Below are 21839 nucleotides of genomic sequence, written 5' to 3'. Positions count from 1 at the left end.
AGGTTCATAGGTCATGTGGCTAGATCTCTTTTTAATTTACGGAAGAACATAAAGCTTATCTGAGGGTAACATTTAGTAATTTTCAAATTTATTGATCTTTATACATGGACACAAGAAAGACTAAATTCTAAATGTAAAAGTAGGATGTTAAGTTTAAGAGTGTGAAAATCTTGGTTTGAAGTATATAGTTTTTCCTTCTTTTTAACTGCGAGGAATAAAGTTAATAGGGTTATCCTTCTGCACTGTAATGCTTTGTGCAAACACCAGAAACGATACATTACATGACAATAATTTTGATAGAATTTAAATCTGCTCAAATTATTATTTATAGCACAAAAGTTAAAGATTAAATTATACTTCTGTTGATGAATATTTTTTTTCTTTCTTTATCCTCACCTGGGGACATTTTTTTTTTCTGCACTTATCTTCAGATAGAGCGGGAGGGAGAGAAGGATGAAGAGAGAGAGAGAAACATCAATGTGAGAGAGACACATCGAGTGGATGCCACCCACACGACCCCAACCAGGGCCGGGGACAAACTGCAACCGAGGTACAGGCCCTTAGTGGGAACCAAACCCGGGACTCTCTGGTCCATGGGTTGACACACTAACCGCTGAGCCAAACTGGCCAGGGCTGTTGATGGAATTTTTTTTTTTAAATCCTCACCCGAGGATATTTTTCCATTTTTTTGTTCAGATAGAATGGGAGGGAGAGAGAGGAAGAGAGAGAGAGAAACATCGATGTGAAAGGGACACATCAAGTGGCTGCCACCCGCACAACCCAACCAGGGCCGGGGACAAACTGCAACCGAGGTACATGCCCTTAGTGGGAACTGAACCCGGGTCTCTCTGGACCGCAGGCCGATGTTCTAACTGCTGAGCCAAACCGGCCAGGGCCTGTTGATGGATTTTTATAGATGATGAGATTTATACAAGTTCTCATTACCCTCCTAATGGCACAGATTAGTATTTTGGATAGAAAAGCAAGAAAAGGTGAACTTTAAAAAATAGTTTCCAGCTTTTAATGAGTACTATTTGTCAAGGAAATGGGGAAAATATAATAAGAAGGCCTCTTATTAGAATCAGTGAAATTCTTTTTTAGGACATGCTATCAGTAAGTACCAAGTTGTCATAATTTAAGATCTATTTCCTATCAGCAATATACCTGCCAAATTTGGCAATTTAAAAAAATAGTAAATTGGATGTTGATTTTGAAATTACAGCAAATAGCTGCAGGAAGCAATGTTTTAAAACATTGGCATAATTAGTTTTAAATAATTATTTAACCATTATTGATTATTATCTTCATTCAGAACGTAAAATTTTTATTTTCTTTTTCCTAAGTCAGTTTCCTGTGTGTTTTACATACACATAAAATCACAGAATGTTAGCATAGAGTGGGGAACACATCAAATTTTACAGAAGAGGCACCTAAGGGTCAGCGAGGTTGTGATTTGCCCAAGGTCACACAGGTAAGTAACAGATCTGGGGCTAGAATATGACTTCATTTGGAGTTCTCGCCTTCATAATTTAGATCCTAGGGGATAGGGATGAGTGCTCCATTTCTTTTTTATCTTTCCTGCTGGGGAGTGGTTGCATTAACAGCAGGAGGACTCTGTTCAGGACTTTTTTGAAGAAATCTGTAAAACAAGTACTCATCCCGAAATTCATAGTCATTGGTGATATGCTGGATGACTCCCCCTTGCACCAGTCTATCTCCATATATCACAGCTTCACCACGGTCGGAGGCAAGGCCCACTTCAATTAGCCAGTTCACCAGGTCACAGCCACAGAAGGTCCCAGCGGAAGTCTTCGCACCACACCTGTATGTCAAAGGAATGATTCACCCATATGTTCTGTAAATCTGGTATTAGCACTGCATGATGGAAGACAATAAGGAAACGTAGAAGGAGACAGGAAAGACAGCATGATAGTTAAAAATGTGGTAGGAATGAAACTGTTGTGAATATAAAGGGTTTAACCCAGCTGGCCCTAGGAAGACCCACTGGAGAAAAAGAAAATATGCCTACAATGCTTGTGAAAACTGAAATGCTTAAACCCAGACAGATAATGTAAATTCATCTACAAAAAAATAATTATTTTCATAGTAGATGGATTTTTATTATCAGATACATTCTGTAGACAGCTGAATATTATATATTTTGTAAATTATAATCATAGTTATAGGTAATTTATCTCAGGAACATTAAGTAATATTTTTAAAAAGCTTTTAAGAAGGATAATTTTAATTAAACTATTCAAACCAAACTCTGTATTTTCTGCCTATCACAGTACCACAAATAGCTTTCTTCTTGCCCTTAGCAGCCAAGACATTTTTACTGATATGTCAGCTATTTGCTGCATTAGGAAGCAAGGGAAGAGTAAGTGAAATCTGTCTTGTTACAAATCTAAGATTTAAAAAATGTACTTTGATTATGAATCTACTACTTGATTTTTTAAATTTTCTTCCTACTGCAAATGTGGAGTGCCTCAGGTATAATCAAATAAATAAGGGCAAGAGAAATGTAAACAAAAAACCACAATTAAATGAATTGTGTACATTTCCATACAAATATGCAATAGACAACATAAATCTGTTCAGAAGCATCAGTCAAGCTGTAAAACCCAAAGTGTTTAATAATAGGAAAATCAAGATGAAATGAGAAATAAGTGACAAAAATTTTAAAACATTTAACCGCAAATAAATATACATTAGATTTTCATATAAATTTTAGAAAAGAAATATTTAAAAGTATTTTACTTATTAATAAGATACCTTAATTTATGCTTTGCAATTACAAATATCCCTTTCAACAGAAGCTTGACTATTACAACCTGAGTCTGAGACTTCTTCCTGCTTGCTGATTTTAATTTATACCCAACGCCTTCTATCCAACACAAGGGAATGATATTTGCTTCCCGATGACTGATGAGTCAGCCACAGCCGCAGCTCAGGGAACTGCAGAGAGGCAGGATGCAGAGAGGACCACCACCAGCCAGGGCCCACACAGCGCCCTGGGACCGAGGCAGCCCAGCAACCCAGCAGATGGAAAGAGCTATGCATCTTGATAGTGGGCAATCACAGTGCGCCTGGTGGAGCTAACTGGGAGTTCCCTTTTTTAATTTTAAAAAGCAGTTTTTTGAAATAATTGTGTTTGACCCTTTCAGAGTGGGAAAACTAACTTTTTTCTTCATAGCTTACCATTTCTAGAAACTGGACTAGGCCCGTCATATAGATTTTGTCATCTAACTTGAACAACCCAGAGACCCAGCCTCTGTTTTAAAGAGGAAAACTAAGGTTTGGAGAACTGAACTTGCCCAGTGTCACATAGCTAATTAGTGGCATATCCAGGAGCTGAGTTCTAGTATTAGTCCCCATCCAGTGAATCCCCTTTCCACTAGCTACACCAGGTTATTATAAAATACAGTGGTATAATAATATCTAAATATATCATCCTAAATGGTAATTTTCATATATTTTCAAATATAGACATACAAATATTTGGTTCTTAATGATTTTTTTTCTCTTTTTTATGGCAACTGAAAATATTGATAAGTGTTTTTTGATTTCCTGCTGCGTACTCCATATCTTGAGGATTAGAAGAATAAACATGATGTCCCAGACTGAAGATTAGGATTTGAGGTGAAAAATAAGCAGCAGAATTAATTTTTTTTACAGTTTTCAGTTTAAATTTATTAAAAGTAAGCACCAAAAGTAGATACATCACACTAGCCACATTTCCAGAGCTCAATAGCCACACGTGGCTTAGAGGTTATGCTACTGGGAAGCTCAGATCAAGGTCAAGAGTGGTTTTTTGTTGTCCTCCTCATGCTAATTCAAACTGTGAGGCAAATGCTTAAACACTATTTTACATATTCTGATGAGATTGGGCGTGTTCAGGCTGGTATGGCCATAGACTATTTTACATATTCTGAAATAAGATTAGAATGAGAAATTCTGAGTCTACTTTTTGGGGAATATCTTTGTACTTTTCTCTTAATTTTGCTGTGAAACTAAAACTGCTTTTTAAAAAGTAAAGCCTTTTTATCTTTCAATTATAGTTTACATTCAATATTATTTTATATTAGTTTCAGGTATACAGCATCGTGGTTAGACAACTGTATACTTTACAAAGTGATCGCCCTGATATTTCAATACCATTCATAGTTATTACAGTATTACTGAGTATATTCCCTATGCTGTACTTTACATCCCTGTGACTATTTTGTAACTGCCAATTTGTATGTCTTAATCCCTTCACCTTTTTGCCTCCAACTATCAGTCTGTTCTCTGCATCTATGAGTCTGTTTTTATTCTGTTTGCTTATTTTGTTCTTTAGATTCCACATATAATTGAAATCATGTGGTATTTCTCTTTCTCTGACAAATTTTACCCTCTACGTCCAACCATGCTGTCGCAAATGTTAAGATTTCAGTCATTTTTATAGCCGAGTAATATTCCATTGTATATATGTACCACCACCTTTTTATCCACTCATTTTTTTGATGGGCACTTGGGTTGCTTCTATATCTTGGCTACTGTAAATAACAAGCAGCAGAATTGATTAAGAGACAGAAATTTCATTTTCTTGGCAATATCATTAGTAATATAAAACAACATACCACTAGGAAATGAGGAATACAAAATCATTTCTAAATCCAATGTATCTCCAAGTTTTGTGAGAGACATCAAGGGTTAACATGAAGTGAATGTTAATATTCAACTATATTTTTGTTCATTCTAAAGTGTTCCCATTTTATATGAAAACCGGAAGTTATAAGACATTAAAAATTATAAAAATCAAGGTGATAATGGCTCTTATATATGCTGTTTTTTAAAATATAAACTGATCCATAGCTATTTTAACTCTTGTCTATGTGATATTAAAAAGAATAATCATGCAGTTAGTCACAACCACATTACTTAACCTGTTACAAATCAAAATGATCATCTAAAATATAACTTCTGGAACCTATACTCACCTTCTCTCTTTGACTATGTTTCTGATACAGAGGTCACGGTGATAATGGATAAATTGTTGACAGGTCATTTTTATTTCCTCAGGAATAGGAGAATCCCTGTGTTCTTCTGTTTCTCTATTGTTCCATAGAAACTCAAGTCTGAAAACCAAAATTTAAGGAGGCCGTTTTTAAGGAAAGAAAAAGCAGCACCAAGAGAGAACCTGTCCTGCTTATTGTCCCATCAACATGGCTGTTCCAAAGCTGCCATTTACCAAAGCTGTCATCCACAACACCGGGCATCATTAGTGTCGGAAGCAGAGACATACTTAGCCTGCATCTGACTTCCTAGTCAAAGCAGGCTGGGGTGGAGGTGGGGTGGGGTACAGTGGAGCATTTTGTAAAATTATTCTGGACATTTTATAAAATACCCTCCAAACATGGTTGACCCATTTCAGTTTCTATCATAAATGGTTCCTTATTCTACATTCTATTGTTTGAAATGCAAAAATAACATAGAGATCAATTATTTTATTTAATCATTTTCCGATTTCAGTACCCAAGAGGCACATAATGGGATCTGGAGTTCAGAACAATTCTGTTTCTGCCAGCCCAGGCAATAAATCTGTTGACTATTTTAATTGATCAACATTATGAAGCTGGTAGTTCAGTTCAGTGACTTTCCTATTAGGCTTTTCCTCCCTCATGACAGGATTATGACCATAGCAACTATATCTTAATGATGATGATGATGTTAATGATGATGAAAAAGAAGGAGAAGAAAGAAGAAGCAGTTACCATCTCCTGGGCACTTTTTATATCATTGCTAGGAGAAATTCCACTAGCACTTCTAGTTTCTACTAATTTTTTTTTTTTATCCTCACCCGAGGACATTTTTCCATTTTTTGTTCAGATAGAGCGGGAGGGAGAGAGAGGAAGAGAGAGAGAGAGAGAGAGAGAAACATCGACGTGAAGGGACACATCGAGTGGCTGCCACCCGCACGACCAACCAGGGCCGGGGACAAACTGCAACCGAGGTACGTGCCCTTAGCGGGAACTGAACCCGGGTCTCTCTGTACCGCAGGCCGACGCTCCAACCGCTGAGCCAAACCGGCCAGGGCAGTTTCTACTAATTTTGACTTTGAAAACAAATGAAGAAGTATAAGGTTTTATAGCCCTCCCACCCTCTCTATTTCTCCCACCTCTAAGTTGCAGTATTCCTACCCACTTCATTATTTTTCATAAAGAAATTCCCAATCTGAATTCAAAGCAACTCTTCACCAAGCTAATGAGAACTCAAAAATTTAAAAAGAAAACTTGAGTTTTCTATAAATTGTCAAGTCTGATGGAGAAATCCCATTGTTAAAGGAGAAAGACAATCAGATATAAACCTTTGGGGGCACATCACCTTCTACTTCCATTTCTAAATAATTTTTCAAGTTTCATTTTACTTTATGTAGTTAATGGCACAGATAGAAGCCAGCATCCAGCATTTCTGGTTACAATGCAAATTACAACATTGGATTGATATCAGCTCTAACCGTGGTGTTTGTTTACCCTTCATGTGGTCTCCCAGCAGTTAGTTACTAAAGGTTTAAAAATATCAGTATCTTAATAGAATGGCTTTGTCATCACCTTTAGTTCGGGTAGGTAGCTATATATTAATAAAGGGAATCAGATATTAAGAAGCCTAATCGACTGGGGAGCTGATTCAGACACTGAGCCTTCTTCACCAGGAAGCTGCAGCATTCATAGGCTCCCCAAGGAACTACTGCAGTGGGACCCCCAAGGGGATCATTACCAGAGGAGAAATAAAAACAGCAGGAGAAATTCTCTGCTGGGTCAAGGGTAGGTGCTTCTACTAAGAGGTATGCACAGGAGGAGCCAGGGTAGTGGCCATAAGGAGCAGAGCCTAGCCTGGGAAAAGGATGGAACTGGAGCTCGCCCACCCCATTTGTTCGGGTTCTCTCTCCATAGCGGCCATGCAGCCCTAGCAGCGGCCTGGGGTCCGCAGCATACCCCGAGGGCTCCAAGTATGAGCCTGGGTATGGCGATGCAGCGCCAGCCAGAGCACAGCCCGAAACAGAAGCTAACGTTAGCCAGATGGGGACAGAGGCTGAATTGGACTGAGCTTTGGTATGGGCTGAACCAATGGCACCGGATTTCTGGACACTGGTCTTTGTTTTGGGCTTGATGACGACAAGGCTGGACTTCTTTCACAGCAGGACGGAGCTGAACCCAGGACAGTTCTTTGATTTTGCTTCTACAATAAACCTTACCATTAAACTTTATATTCCCACATGTGGGTCTCTGGAATGCTTTCCTTGTGACTGTGAAAGGGCCTCATTTCCACCAGCAACATCTACAGATACAGATTTTTTAAAATAAATTTACCTTCTTTTGAAAGGTCGGATGATTAAATGTTTGTCCAATCCAAAGATGCCAAAGGAAATAAATCCCTGTGGCAGAAAAAAAAGTTAGATTTTATGAATACAACAATAAAATTTCAAGACAGAGAAATTATGAAAGCCACCAAATTTAGTGCTTGAGGAAGCAAACCTATATAATTAAAGCAACATTTTATTTTATTTTATTTATTATTTTTTTTTTTTATCTTCACCCGAGGACATTTTTTCACTTTTTGTTCAGATAGAGCGGGAGGGAGAGAGAGGAAGAGAGAGAGAAACATCGACGTGAAAGATACACATCAAGTGGCTGCCACCCACACGACCCAACTAGGGCCGGGGACAAACTGCAACTGAGGTACATGCCCTTAGCGGGAACCAAACCTGGGTCTCTCTGGACCGCAGGCCGACGCTCTACCTGCTGAGCCAAACCGGCCAGGGCTAAAGCAATATTTTAAATAGAACACACAGGCAGGCCTTCCAAAATTCAGTGACTGGAGGCAAGTATGACACTTGGCTGTCTCTTCCTAATCATCTGTCCTACTAATTACGATGGGTGATATAAAGCAGTGCTGAGCAACCAAGGTGCGTGCTAGCTTACTGAAGAAAATGAAGCCATTTAGGGCTATGTCTTTGTTTTTCCCTTTTTATTTATTTTTATATATTTTTTATCCTCACCCAAGGACATTTTTGCACTTTTTTTATCTTCAGATAGAGTGGGAGGGAGAGAGGGAGGAAGAGAGAGAGAGAGAAACATCGACTGGTTGCCACCCACACGACCCCAACAGGGGCCGTGGATGCACTGCAACTGAGGTATGTGCCCTTAGTGGGAACCGAACCCAGGACTCTCTGGTCTGTGGGCCGATGCTCCTACCGCTGAGCCAAACCAGCCAGGGCTATTTTTCCCTTTTAAAAAGAAAATAAAATATTTCACATTGTGCTTAAGTATTTCCTTATTATTTTTCTGTTAAAGCTCCAGAAATTACAGAATTTTAAAATGCTGTAGTATCTGAATATAATGCAGCAACTGAACAAAATTTATGTGAAATGAAACTGGCTAGTGCTTAGAGAAAGGGCTTGAAAGGGGGTGATGAGGCAAACTGGCACCAGATGTCAGCTACAGATCAGGGCGATGGGGGATACAGGAGGATGGGAACGGCCATTTGTCAGGCACAGTAGGATAAGGATCTAAGTGCAGGTGGTGGCAGGTGGGATGGAGACTGCAATACATTGCACGAAGGACTCCCATTTCTTCACCCGGAACTATAAGTAACCGAAAGGGAATGATCTAACTACACCTTACTATGTCCCCAGGAGAAAAATGGGACGGGGGGGGGGGGGGGGGTTGTGGTATCTCCCTCCTCCTTTGAAGCCCTTGAGCCATAGCTGTGGGGGCAGCGTTTCAAATGCAACATTCCTGGCGGTTTTGTTTGTGAAGCTTTCTCAGTCCTAGTCCTGGGATGGCTCCGTTTGGAGTGGGCTTTAAAAATGCAAAATGCTGAGTGAGACTATGATTTTTTCCACCTAGTATTTTATAGTTCTTGAGTACAAAATCTGATCTTAAACAAAAAAAAAAGTGAGGTGGGCATTGAGTAGCCCTTGGGATGCTCATGTCTGTCTATAATAAACTGATTGAGGTCACCTGTCTACCTTGATGTGGTCATTTTTGTTCCCACAATAATGGGGAAAAAATTCAAAATATTTCAAGAAAATTAATATTAGGGAAAAACTTGCAGGACCATCTGCTGATAAATGTTAACTAACACATATGGCCAGTTATTTTAGATTTAATAGGCAAACCCAATAATTTCAAATAGTACTTTTTTTCAGTCTGGTACTCAATCTGGGGATCAATATTCTCTAATTAAGAAGTAAGAGATTGCCCTGGCCGGTTTGGCTCAGCGGTTAGAGCGTTGGCCTGCGGTCCGGAGAGACCCGGGTTCAGTTCCCGCTAAGGGCGCGTACCTCGGTTGCAGTTTGTCCCCGGCCTTGGTTGGGTCGTGTGGGTGGCAACCACTCGTGTCGCTTTCACGTCGATGTTTCTCTCTCTCTCTCTCCCTCCCACTCTATCTGAACGAAATATCGAAAAATGTCCTCGGGTGAGGGTAAAAAAAAAAAAAAAAAAGAAGTAAGAGATTGCCCACAGAATAAAATTTTGAAATTTGTACAAAAAACAATTTTCTAATATGTAAAATGCCATTTATCCTTAAATATTCATTTTCATAGTGACATAAAGACAACAGCACTATTGTACTAGTTCTTCATAGAATTTTAGTTTCTAATTTTTAAACTAGGAATGATAATGTCTGCTTTGCAGGTACTGTTATATTTAAATGAGACAGTTAATATAAAATGCTTAACAATGGGTAGTATATTGTATCCTCTTAAGGAATAATTACTATCTATACCTGGCCCAAATTGACTTATTCACCAATATATAATTTTTAGAAAAGATTTAAGAACCTATTGTTCAAGAAATATAAAAATGTAAATGAAATAATGTAAACCAATTTAAGTGGCTAAAGACTCAGAGAAGGTAAGTCATATTCCCAAAGTGAATATTAAGACCACAACAAAGTTTATAAAGTACCTGAGATATCTTGTCACCACTTACATTATAGTTCTTTATCTCAAAGCCAAAACCAAACACTATTTGGTATTTCTGACTATAATACTCAGTGTGCATTCTGATGACTTTAACCAATATAATAACTCATCTCTACTAGGAGACAGGCAGCAGCTGTCAGCTGTCACGCATACCAGCAGCTGGCAAACAAACTAAACCCTTTTGATTTAAAAGAAAAAAAAAACATCTGTCCTCCCGCCCCTAATCAACCCATCCAGGCAAACAAAAACCCCTCAGAGTTTTCAGTGAATAAATACCTGGCCAAAGTTAAACACAGCACAGAAAAACTGTAACTCAACATACAGTCTTCCAGGCTCTTGGTTGAAGAGCCACCATAAACAGCTAGAAAGATTCTGTAAAGGAAGGAGAAAATAGTATTTTTAGATGAAATAAGCTAATCATTTCTCTCTATCCAGAACACAGAACAATAACTTACCTACTTAATAATTAGGGAGAAAAAGACTAAGGGGAAAAACACCAAGAGAATATAGAGGCTTTGTCTTTTGAACAAGAGGTTTCAACCTCTCCTCTTGACAGATGTCACTCAAACAGCATCTATTCTGATCATATTTGAAACTAGGAGACATGAGCCATAATACAGAAGCTTACATAATATATCAGGACTACTGACTAGCCTAAGACAGGGCTGATTTTAAAATTAGTTTTACACAATGAAAACAATCACATCACTAAGCAACAATTCTTGGCTGCGTTTCCTTTTTATTTTTGTTCTTAAACAGCAGTCAAAATGGTGCTGGTGGATATCATTCTGTGTAATGAGCATCCCAGTGTAAAAATGGTAATATGGACCATGTAAGCTATATGGTCCATTTCCTACCTCTAGGCAAGTTACACTTGAACCATCTCACAGAATTATATTTAAAAACCTGACAATTTACAAAAGAGGACGTAAAAACAATGTAAAAATCCTTTAGTAGTAAAAAAACGGATTTAAAAATAAAGCGCTGCCCTGGCCAGTTTGGCTCAGGGTTTAGAGCATTGGCCCGCAGACCAGAGAGTCCCGGGTTCAGTTCCCACTAAGGGCACGTACCTCGGTTGCAGTTTTTCCCTGGCCCCGGTTGGGGTCGTGTGGGTGGCAACCAGTCGATGTGTCTCTCTCACATCAATGTTTTTCTCTCTCTCTTCCTCTCTCTCTCCCTCCCACTCTATCTGAAGATAAATGCAAAAATGTCCTCAGGTGAGGATTAAAATAAATAAATAAAGTGCTATATTTTACCTACAAAATTATCAATTAAAAAATTTATAATAGTTAATGTTGGTGAGAATACTTTACAAACCTATACTACTCCTTTGGAAAACAATTTAGTAAAATTCTTCCAAAGGCACAGAAATATTTATACTCTTTGGTCTAGGTTTCCTAATTTTGAGAATCTATCATTAAGGAAATATACTGCATGGAGATGTTTAGTAGAGCATTTGAAAAAACTTGGAAGAATCCATAAAGAACTGGTTGAGTTAATTATAACCTATCTCCTCTATGGTTTATTGAGGAGCCATTTATTTATTTATTTATTTATTTATTTATTTATTTATTTATTTATTTTTCCTCACCCGAGGACATTTTTCCATTTTTTGTTCAGGTAGAATGGGAGGGAGAGAGAGGAACAGAGAGAGAGAAACATCGATGTGAAAGGAACACATCGAGTGGCTGCCACCCGCACAACCGACCAGGGCCGGGGACAAACTGCAACCGAGGCATGGGCCCTTAGCGGGAACCGAACCCGGGTCTCTCAGGACCTCAGGCCGACGCTCTAACCGCTGAGCCAAACCGGCCAGGGCTATTGAGGAGCCATTTAAAGTAATGGTTATGAACAACTATGTAGCAACATGAAAATGCTGGACATAGTGACACAGCAGGATATAAATCTGTATGTATGATTAGAACCACAAAAAATGTATTAAAAAATAGAAGACAGTAGTATGATGGATATTTTTCTTTTCTCTATTTTGTATCTATTATATGAAGTGGTTAAGTTATTTTCATAACTTAAAAATTATTTTTTAGAGTTTATTTATCTGAGGAATATCTTCTGAGAGACCACACAGGCATTTATTCACTGAGGTTAGTCAAGGGATACACTAGGAATAAGTGGTCCTGCACACATCATGGCAATACCTTGTCTTACCAAATTCTAGGTTCAGCGTACACAAGAGTAAGTGATTCTAAGCAAAATAAGAGATTGGAGCATTTAGACAACAAAGTAATGTGAATTATTCATTCCTCTTTTCCCCAAAAAACATTTAGCTCAAGATTAGGATTCAGATGGTCTAGCTGCCACCCCCTGGGAAGTAGTAGCTAAGTTTCTCCCAGATGCCTGAATAAAACTTTTGTCAAACATTTAAAGAAATGGCCCCCAAACAAAATCAGAAGAAACATTTACAGCAAACAGGCCAATAATGAGAAGTAAACACAGCAACACATGTCGAGTCAGTTGTTCGTCTCTACTCTGTAGATACTGTTCTTCTTCCTGGACTAATATGCAGCTCTGGGAGTTACAGCGACTCACACAATGATCATCTATAAAACAGTAACCACAACAATTTGTAATCAGAGCTTTTGATTTGAATGCATTTTAAATTCATAATGACTTCCTAAGCAAAACACCACAAATGCACATTCAGCTCAGAATCAGTATATTATTTTAGATGAAATCTGAGGAAGGCTCCTTCATGTTGTTTCAAGAGAGTTCTACTTGTAGGGTGTTTTTATCTGAAAAACAAACATGAGTAGTATGCAATAGTTCCCTTCTACAATACTCAACAATGTTACACACACACACACATTTTTAAGTCTAAATTAATCATTCAAGTTTCACCTAATAAATCTACATATTGATCATGAATACTCTATTCTGGCTAACTGTAAAACAAATTTACTACTACCACTTGCCTTTCATTAAAAAGTTTAAATTTTGCCTTAGGAAAGATATTAAAGGAACCAAATAAAAAATATCATACATTTTGCCCTGGCCGGTTTGGCTCAGTGATTGGAGCGTCGGCCTGCGGACCAGAGTCCCGAGTTCAGTTCCCGCTAGGGCACGTACCAAAAAAAAAAATCATACATTTTATTCACATATGGAACCAAATCAAATCACAGGCATGACTCTAAAACAGAGGTGAGGGGCCTTTCCCAAGCAAGCAACCTTTGTTTTCCTACCTCAGTCCCACTTGTATAGCATCAAAAGCAAGGGAAACATTTTTATAAAATATATGTCTAACATATAGTCTAATTTGAAAAAGTCAGTGACTAAAACACAGTTTTATGGCTCTTACCCTCGAGCTAACAATAAAAACTTAATTTCCTAAAGACACTTCTTTTTTTTTTTTTTTTTACAGTAAGACATGGCCCCAGAGCTTTAAACATTATCCAGCATAATAGCTAATGGCACGGGGAAAGTTGACAATGTTGCTAAGTAAGAAGAAAGTAGGTTGCCAAACTATCTCTGTAGTATGATCCTATTTTAATAAAAATTATTTGTGTCTATCTTGGTATATATAATAACCTTTTCTTAAAATATTATGTACAAATCTTATAAAAATTGATTTATAAATTTTAGTATCTTTCATTTGCCTTTTTAAATATATTGCAATATTTATTTTGCCTGTGTGCTGGGCCAGTGTTTGGGGATGAGAAATTAATAATATTATTAAGCTCTAAAATTTCTCGTTAGTCCATAATTTGATTTCTTTTAGACTTATTTTAGGCTTAGGAATGATACTAAATTGTGTGAGCAGACCAAGTCCATTTATGATGGCTCCATTCTCTATAATTTTCACAAAATATGATCAGAGAATCTACAAAGTCCCTTAATTTTGTTTTTAAAAAATCAGCATTATTAGTGAAGAAAATGACAGATAAACAAAGTATAAGGAGATTTTTGGAGGCCAAAAGTACATGTCAAATTGTCAATGAATTTTACTAGTAGGTATATTGTATAGAGAGAAAAAAATAGGGCAGAAAGCCTTGAGAATTCTGAAATAAAGAAACATTAGCTTTGGAAGAGAAGTGCACAGCTCTTGCAGTGTTTTTCAGTGGTTAGAGCATTGGCCTGCACACCAAAGGGTCATGGGTTCTATTCCCAGTCAAGGGCATGTACCTGGGTTGCATACAATCCATGGTCCCAATTGGGGCATGTGCAGGAGGCAACCAATTGATGTGTCTCTCTCCTCCTGCCTCCTTTGCACTCTCTCTAAAAATATCCTTGGGTGAGAAGAAAGAAAGGAAGGAAGGAAGGAAGGAAGGAAGGAAGGAAGGAAGGAAGGAAGGAAGGAAGGAAGGAAGGAAGGAAGGAAGGAAAGAGAGAGAGAGAGAAAGAAAGAAAGAAAGAAAGAAAGAAAGAAAGAAAGAAAGAAAGAAAGAAAGAAAGAGAGAGAGAAAGAAAGAGAGAAAGAAGAGAGAAAGAAAGAGAGAGAAGAGAGAAAGAAAGAGAGAGAGAGAGAGAGAAAGAGAGAGAAAGAGAGAGAGAAGAGAGAAGAGAGAGAGAAAGAGAGAGAGAAAGAAAGAGAGAAAGAGAGAGAAAGAAAGAGAGAGAAAGAAAGACAGCGTGCAAATAAAAACTGAAAGACAGTTTAACTATATGCCAAAGGGATTTCCCAACAGAAAGTCAGTGAAGACCCATCTGATATATTTTTATTTCTTTCTATGAAAATACAAATTCTACTATTTAAGATTCCTTTCTAGTCAGCAAATGACAGCCAAATATAAACCTTGCCTAAATAATAACTACTACTGCTACTACTATGTTTGGTGAGCATTTACTTTGTACACTACTCACTGTGCTAAGTGATTTGCATTCATTATTTCTTATAATCCTCACATTTGTGATATAAAAACATAATGCCTTTGGCAACAATACAGTTGACATATACTTCATTATAAAGAGGACTTTCTGTGGTCTCTTTCAAGTTTGATTACAAATTAGTATAACCAACTAAAAGTGTACTGTAACTTCAAGTAAGTGTGTTATAAATAATTGTGTTTTTTTTGTTTGTTTTTTTATTTTTTTTTCTTTATTGATTTTAGAGAGAGAAGAAGGACAAGGGAGAGAGAGAGAGAAACATCGATGACAGAGAACATCGAGTGGCCGCCTCCTGAATGCCCCCCCACCCCGGGCCCACAACTTGGGCATGGGCCCTGACTGGGAATTGAACTGGTGACCTCTTGGTGCATGGGTTGACACTCAACCAGTGAGCCACACCGGCTGGGCTAAACAATTGTTTTAAATAATTTGAAATCCAGATCACAAATATGATTCAGTCTCTTACTCTGTATACCAAAAGGTTATTACTTTTAAAGAGTTCTCTTTTTAGAAGAAAGGGTATATTTTAAGTATATGGATTAAACACTTAATTAAGTCCTAATTAATTAGTCCTGGCCCTGGGGAAGAAGAATGGGGAATGTCTCAGCTTCTAAAACAAGAAAAAGGCTGAAAGGTGTTCAGGTTAAACTTCTTGGAATTATCATTTGGGTTAAATTTATTGGAAAAATTGATGTGTATGTCTAATACTACCTATTTCTACACTATAAGAACTTTATCTTTTTAAATTGAGTATTCTATCTATGCATGATTATCCTATTAGCATTTTCCCCCATCTTATTTGTGAACACATAGTCCTTAAAAATTGTTTTTATTTATTGATTTTAGCAAGAAAGAGGAAAGAGAAAGAGAGAGATAAGACAGATGGAGACAGAGAAACATCAATTTGTTGTTCCACTGATTTATGCATTCATTCGTTAACTCTTGTATGTGCCCTGACCAGGGATCAAACCTGTAACCTTGATGCATCGGGATGACACTTTAACCAATTAAGCTACCCGGCCAGGGACAAGAACACATATTCTTTTTTTTTTTTTTTTAATCCTCATCCGAGGACATTTTTCCATTTTTTGTACAGATAGAGTGGGAGGGAGAGAGAGAGGGAAACATCGACGTGAAAGGGACACATCGAGTGGCTGCCACCCGCACGACCATCCAGGGCCGGGGACAAACTGCAACCGAGGTACATGCCCTTAGCGGAAACCGAACCCGGGTCTCTCCGGGCCGCAGGTGGACGCTCTAACCGCTGAGCCAAACAGGCCAGGGCTACACATATTCTTTTTTGTTGTTGTTATTAATCCTGACCCGAGGACATTTTTCAATAGATTTTTTTTTTTCCTAATAAAATGGAAGGGATAGAATCGATTCGAGGGAGACACACTGATTGGCTGCCTCCCGCATGACCGTGATCGGGGCCAGGATCGAACCTGTGACCCAGATCGTGCTCCTGACTAAAATTGAACCCATGACACTTAGAGTCCTTGGGCCAACACTCTAACCACTGAGCCAAACTCTAACCACTGGCCAGGGTGAGAACACATTCTTTTATTTTTTAAAATTTTTTTTTCTTTATTGATTTTTAGAGAGAGAGGAAGAAAGAGGAAGAGAGAAATAAAAATACTGATGCGAGAGAACATTGATTGGCCACCTCCTGCATGCCGTCACTGGGGATTGGGCCCACAACCTGGGCATGTGGCCTGACTGGGAATCGAACTGGCGACCTCTTGGTGCATGGGTCGACACTCAACTGCTGAGCCACACCGGCCGGGCAAGAACATATATTCTTAAACAGTGTAGCTTTTATAGAAATTCTATGTAGAGTTCTTAAGGCATAAGGGTGAGGAAACTTCTGTTCCTTAGGCCCATCCTCATAGCCCAAGGGTACTTACTTTCCTCTAATGAAGGAGTCACAAGTCCACTAGAGCTTATTATGTTTGCTACTGGCTCTGTGGATGAGCAGCATAGTTCACCATTTCTCATGGAGCAGGAGCAGCAACCTATATAGATAAAATAACAGGTGAGGTCAGAGCGCAATCACAACAGAAATGGACAACTTCAAGAGACGCCAAATAGAACAAACCCAAACCCAACCAACCAAACAAAAAACCCAAACAAACAAATCCACTTATACACACACAAATTTCTCATGTAGACTCAATGGAAATGTTGTCTCATGGTATCTATCAAAAAGTATTCAATGTGCTTAAACAGAAAAGTTAACATTTAGAGGGCAGACAGAGGATCAGCTCATTTACATATTGTCCTCACTGTATGAGATAAGGAAAAAGGTTTTTATTCATTCTGTTTTATCAGTTTCCACTGTGCTTTGGGAACTAAGAATGTGAACACTTCCTAAAATACAACTTTTATTTCATCACTCATCAAAAACTTGTCCTAATGCTCTATTGCTTATGGTAATTCATTCAAACTCCTCTGTCTGAATTTGAAAGTTTCTAGGGCTTGGCTCTTCTCTCCCTATCCAACCACTCCCAATATTCAGCAAAGGCTCGTCTCTTCTTTCAGAATAATTCTCTAGTAGTGGTCTCCACAAACCGCATGGTCATTTTGGTCTCCAGGCCTAGTTTGACAGGGATTTAGCACCTTTAAAAATTCATCTAAACACTCTCCTCCTCTAAGTTTAGCTCAAAAGTCACAGCTTTCAAGAACATGTCTCCTACTAGTTTAGAAGATGTAGCAAAAACAATTATATATATATATATATTCTTTTCAAAAATATACTGCTGAAAATCTCTCGCTGATTTATAGGTAGATTGGTTTATAGAAGTCACACTGAGACATCTGCTACAGAGCTGTAAGTTTTCTTCTATTTAGTCACAGAAGTTCACACAGTTTCCTTTAAAACATTTCACACCTATACAGACATGGCATTTCTGTACACGGATTATGATAGAATAATATCTTCAGTAATATACTACATTAAATATGCTAGAAAAAAAAGAATAGTTCCTAGGCTGAAACTTTGATTGATAATATGCTTTAATTCTTTAATCGTGTTCTTAGAAACAAAAAAAAAAGGTTTCAAAAGTAGGAAAACTACAATCTATAATAAGCTATTACAAATGTTTTTATACATTTAAGATAATGATGCTCTCTCAAGGTTAAAAACAAGAGCCACAGAATAGTAGAAAAGAAAACACAGAGATCATCTGGTCCAGCCCTCTTATCTTCAGAAACTTGAAGGCTTAAATCAACTAAGAAAAAATTATTAAGTAAACAGATACAAAGCCAACACACTCCAATGACATACAATAGGGTGTGTGCGTGCACGTGTGCACACACACGCAGATTATGGCCATCTAGAAAACTATTATGGCAGTTTTTCCCCCATTCAAACATAAATTGGATATATAAGTAGACCACTAGCTTTTTTTTCTTTTTCAGTTAATCTTCATCTGAGGATATTTCTTCACTGATTTTTAGATAGAGTGGAAGGGAGGAAGGAAGACAGAGAGAGAGAGAAAGAAACATTGATGATTGACTTGTTGCCTCCCACATGACCCTGACTGGGGCCAGGGATTAAACCTGCAACCCAGATATATGTCCTTGACTGGGAATCAGACCCAAGACTCTTCAGTCCATGGGTTGATGGTCTAACTGCTGAGTCAAACTGGCCAGGGCTAGCCTTCTCTTTTATTAATTGAACTTTTGATTTCTTATTAAAATAGGTTAATTTTCCTTTGAGTTGTAATCCCATACTATAACATGTGAAAACCAAGGGTCTCTGACAAGTGTATAGCAAGGGACAGAGCTGAGTAAACTATTTTGGATCACTGAGGTTTGGGGAGGTCAGGCTAGACCTCTAATGTGTAATGTGTTAATATTATTAGCAAAAGAGCATAGAGCAGAATTTAGGAAAGGAAAATAACCAGGCAGGTGAAAAGACCTTTTCCCTAGGAAAATAAACATGTATTTTGCCATGGCAGTTTCCAGGGCAGCTTCAGAAAGTCATGGTATATCTTACCCAACCCATCCATCTATCCAGCCATTTAACAAATATTACTGAACATATACAGGAAGCCTGATACCATGCTAGGTGCGGAGGCTATAATGATAGGCAAGTCAGTCATAGCACTGAGAGTCCAGTGGGTTATGCAGATAATTTAAAAAGCAATTATAAAAGTGAGATAAGAGGAGAGGGAAATGTTGCAGAAAGTTTGCTGTGGTGGAAACTGATATATGTCTAATGGTTCTCCATTCATTTACACTAAAGGTGCAAACTAGCTTTCCTGCTGGAGATATGATGCAGCATTTATTTATTTTTAATTTTTTTAAATCCTCACCCAAGGACATTTTTCGATATTTTATTCAGATAGAGTGGGAGAAAGAGAGAGAGAAAAACATCATTGTGAAAGGGACACATTGAGTGGTCACCACCCACACGACCCAACCAGGGCCGGGGATAAACTGCAGCCAAAGTACGTGCCCTTAGCAGGAACCGAACCCGGGTCTCTCTGGACCGCAGGTCGACGCTCTAACTGCTGAGCCAAACTGGCCAGGGCTGATGATGCAGCATTTAAAAAACGTCTATGGTATAGCTCTTTTGCTATTTTTAAAAGACATGCAAAGAGGTAGCAGCAAAAGTCTCTGGGCTTACGACACTTAATTTAGGGTTCCCCACAGAGGTTCTCAGGCCTTTTGTCTATCTGAAAACAAATAGTAGATGAGTTTATAGGATAAACACAAAAGAAGTGGGGATGGAAAGGATGCTGGGAATGACCAGAAAAGTACTCTAGACTTAGGAAAAGCGACTTTAAAATTTTTAGTGAAAACATACATGTACTCCTTGAACTATTGTTTTAAAAGGGAAAATGATCAAGAGGGCTCAAAAGAATGGAATTCTGATAATATAATCACAAAAGATCTAACAAATTAGCAAGTACCATCAATCAAATGAATTAAAGGAGGCCTGATTGAAGCAGGTTTAATGGCGTAGGCTAGGAGTTGGCAAACCCCAGCTCCATGTAGTAGGACCCAGCAGTCCTATGATGTAGGTATTATCAGCATCAGATATGGAAACAAGGCAGGAGGAGCCTGCCCAAGATCAAACAGTAGTAAACTGTGGAGTCAGGATGTGAACCCAGGCAGTCTGGCTCCTATTCCATTTTTAACCAGTTTTATATACTTCTGGTTTGGGACAGAGGAAGGGAGACAGGGAGAAGAAAGGTACTGTAAAATGGCTTATACAATTTTTTTTTCCTTTTAAGATAAAGTGGTTTTTTTTCTCCCTTTTCTCTCTCTTTTACCTGTTCATTAACTTTTATTAATTTATTGAGAATGACAGAGAAAGAGACAGAAAAAAATGTTTGTTGTTCTACTCATTTATGTATTAATTGGTTGCTTTTTGTATGTGCCCTGACCAGGGATCAAACCTGCAACCTTGGTGTATTGGGACAAAGCTCTAACCAACTGAGCTACCCGGCCAGGGCCTTTTTCACTTGGTAATATTTACAACTAATAGTTGCAAGATTAATCATTCCTTGACTCCACAAACTCTCTAAACAAAATATATAACATAATTTATACTTCTTAGCACAGTATTTTGTCTGTGAAATCTCTACAGGCACCAGTGAATCCAAAATGTATACTCTATTACTGAGTTCCCTTTATGAATCGAAGGAAACCCCACAACAAATGTTAATACTTATTAACAAAATCACTAGTTAGGATATTTTTGCTTATACCAAGGATTACTAAACATTTTCTATAAAGGAACCAGATGATAAATATTTTGTAGGACACTGGGTCTCTTTTCAATGACAACTCCACCAATATAGTGTGAAAGCAGCCATAGACAACACATAAACAAATGAGCCTGGCTATCTTCCAATAAAACATTATGGCACTGAAATTTAAATTTCATATAATTTTAAAGTGTCACAAAATATTTGTCTTTAAAATTTTTTCTTCAACCCTTAAAAATGTACAAACTATACTTAGCTCTTGGGCCATATAAAAACAGGTGATTGACCAGATTTGGCCTGTAGACTGTTGTTTGTCAATTCCTGACTTATACTATTAACCCAGCTTCAGTCAGGCCTCCTTTAGCATTTTATTGATAGTGCTTGCCTGATACAAGTTATTAAATTAACAAATGCAGATGCTTAGTTTCCTAAAAAGGGCCTTCCTTCAGTTGTTACCTTTTTCTAACACTTTCAGGTCCAAGGAAGTTTTAGGATTTAACAAAAGTTTATCCTCACAAAACATTTATAAACAAGAATCTAATGAATGAACTTGCAAGCTCTTTGTATTATCGACTATCATTAAAGTTCCTCATCTGACAAATACCTGATATTCAAGATAGCTCAAGGAAGTTCCCTGAAACAAAACATTTAGGTCACATGCAATACAGGCATGTAAGAGTTTCTTTATATTTATGGATCATACCTGCTTCTGGGATAGAACTTGTAAAAGGTTCGGGTTTGCTTATTGGCACTGGACTCTCCTCAGAAGCGCTGTTTCCAGGCTCTGATGCTTTGTGGTTCTCAGATTGGTTGAAACCCTCATAGCTTCCTTGGGTGGTACGGTTCATACACATGAGCGATATGCTGGCCAGCGCAATGCTGCAGAACAGGGTGACTGACGTGGTGATCATCTGCCAAAAAGACATTAAGCTGCTTTTCAAATTCATCTTGATAATCTTAGTAGAATTAGGTTAAAGGTATTTTTTTGTGTAGTGGAAAATGCAATATCTCCACAGCGACAAATGCTCTAGAACAGTGGCTCTTAAAAAAGAAGAGTACGGCCCTGGCCGGTTTGGCTCAGCGGTTAGAGCGTCGGCCTGCGGTCTGGAGAGACCCGGGTTCGGTTCCCGCTAAGGGCACGTACTTCGGTTGCAGTTTGTCCCCGGCCCTGGTTGGTCGTGCGGGTGGCAGCCACTTGATGTGTCCCCTCATATTGATGTTTCTCTCTCTCTCTCCCTTCTTCTCTCTCTCTCCCTTCTTCTCTCTCTCCCTCCCACTCTATCTGTACAAAAAAGTGGAAAATATCCTCG

General features: G+C 38.2%; 1 protein-coding gene across 1 annotated transcript in view; it reads right to left on the bottom strand.

Annotated features, from left to right (window-relative positions):
* Window positions 1-1345: 1345 nt before the first annotated feature.
* Window positions 1346-21839, bottom strand: part of GPR155 (G protein-coupled receptor 155) — a 43825-nt gene continuing 23331 nt past the window's right edge. Inside the window, exons 11-17 of the mRNA XM_036254702.1 lie at window positions 21233-21440; window positions 16717-16824; window positions 12392-12528; window positions 10247-10342; window positions 7353-7417; window positions 4983-5120; window positions 1346-1822 (exon numbers count right to left, since the gene is read on the bottom strand). Of these exons, the coding sequence (XP_036110595.1) occupies window positions 1570-1822; window positions 4983-5120; window positions 7353-7417; window positions 10247-10342; window positions 12392-12528; window positions 16717-16824; window positions 21233-21440 (1005 nt within the window). The 3' untranslated portion in view covers window positions 1346-1569. The remainder of the gene's footprint in view (window positions 1823-4982; window positions 5121-7352; window positions 7418-10246; window positions 10343-12391; window positions 12529-16716; window positions 16825-21232; window positions 21441-21839) is intronic.

The sequence above is a fragment of the Molossus molossus genome, unplaced genomic scaffold (genome assembly GCF_014108415.1).
Source record: "Molossus molossus isolate mMolMol1 unplaced genomic scaffold, mMolMol1.p scaffold_m16_p_11, whole genome shotgun sequence".
Taxonomy (NCBI): Eukaryota; Metazoa; Chordata; class Mammalia; order Chiroptera; family Molossidae; genus Molossus; species Molossus molossus.
Note: the sequence above shows the minus strand (reverse complement) of the source record. Positions and strands in the feature narration are given on the sequence as shown.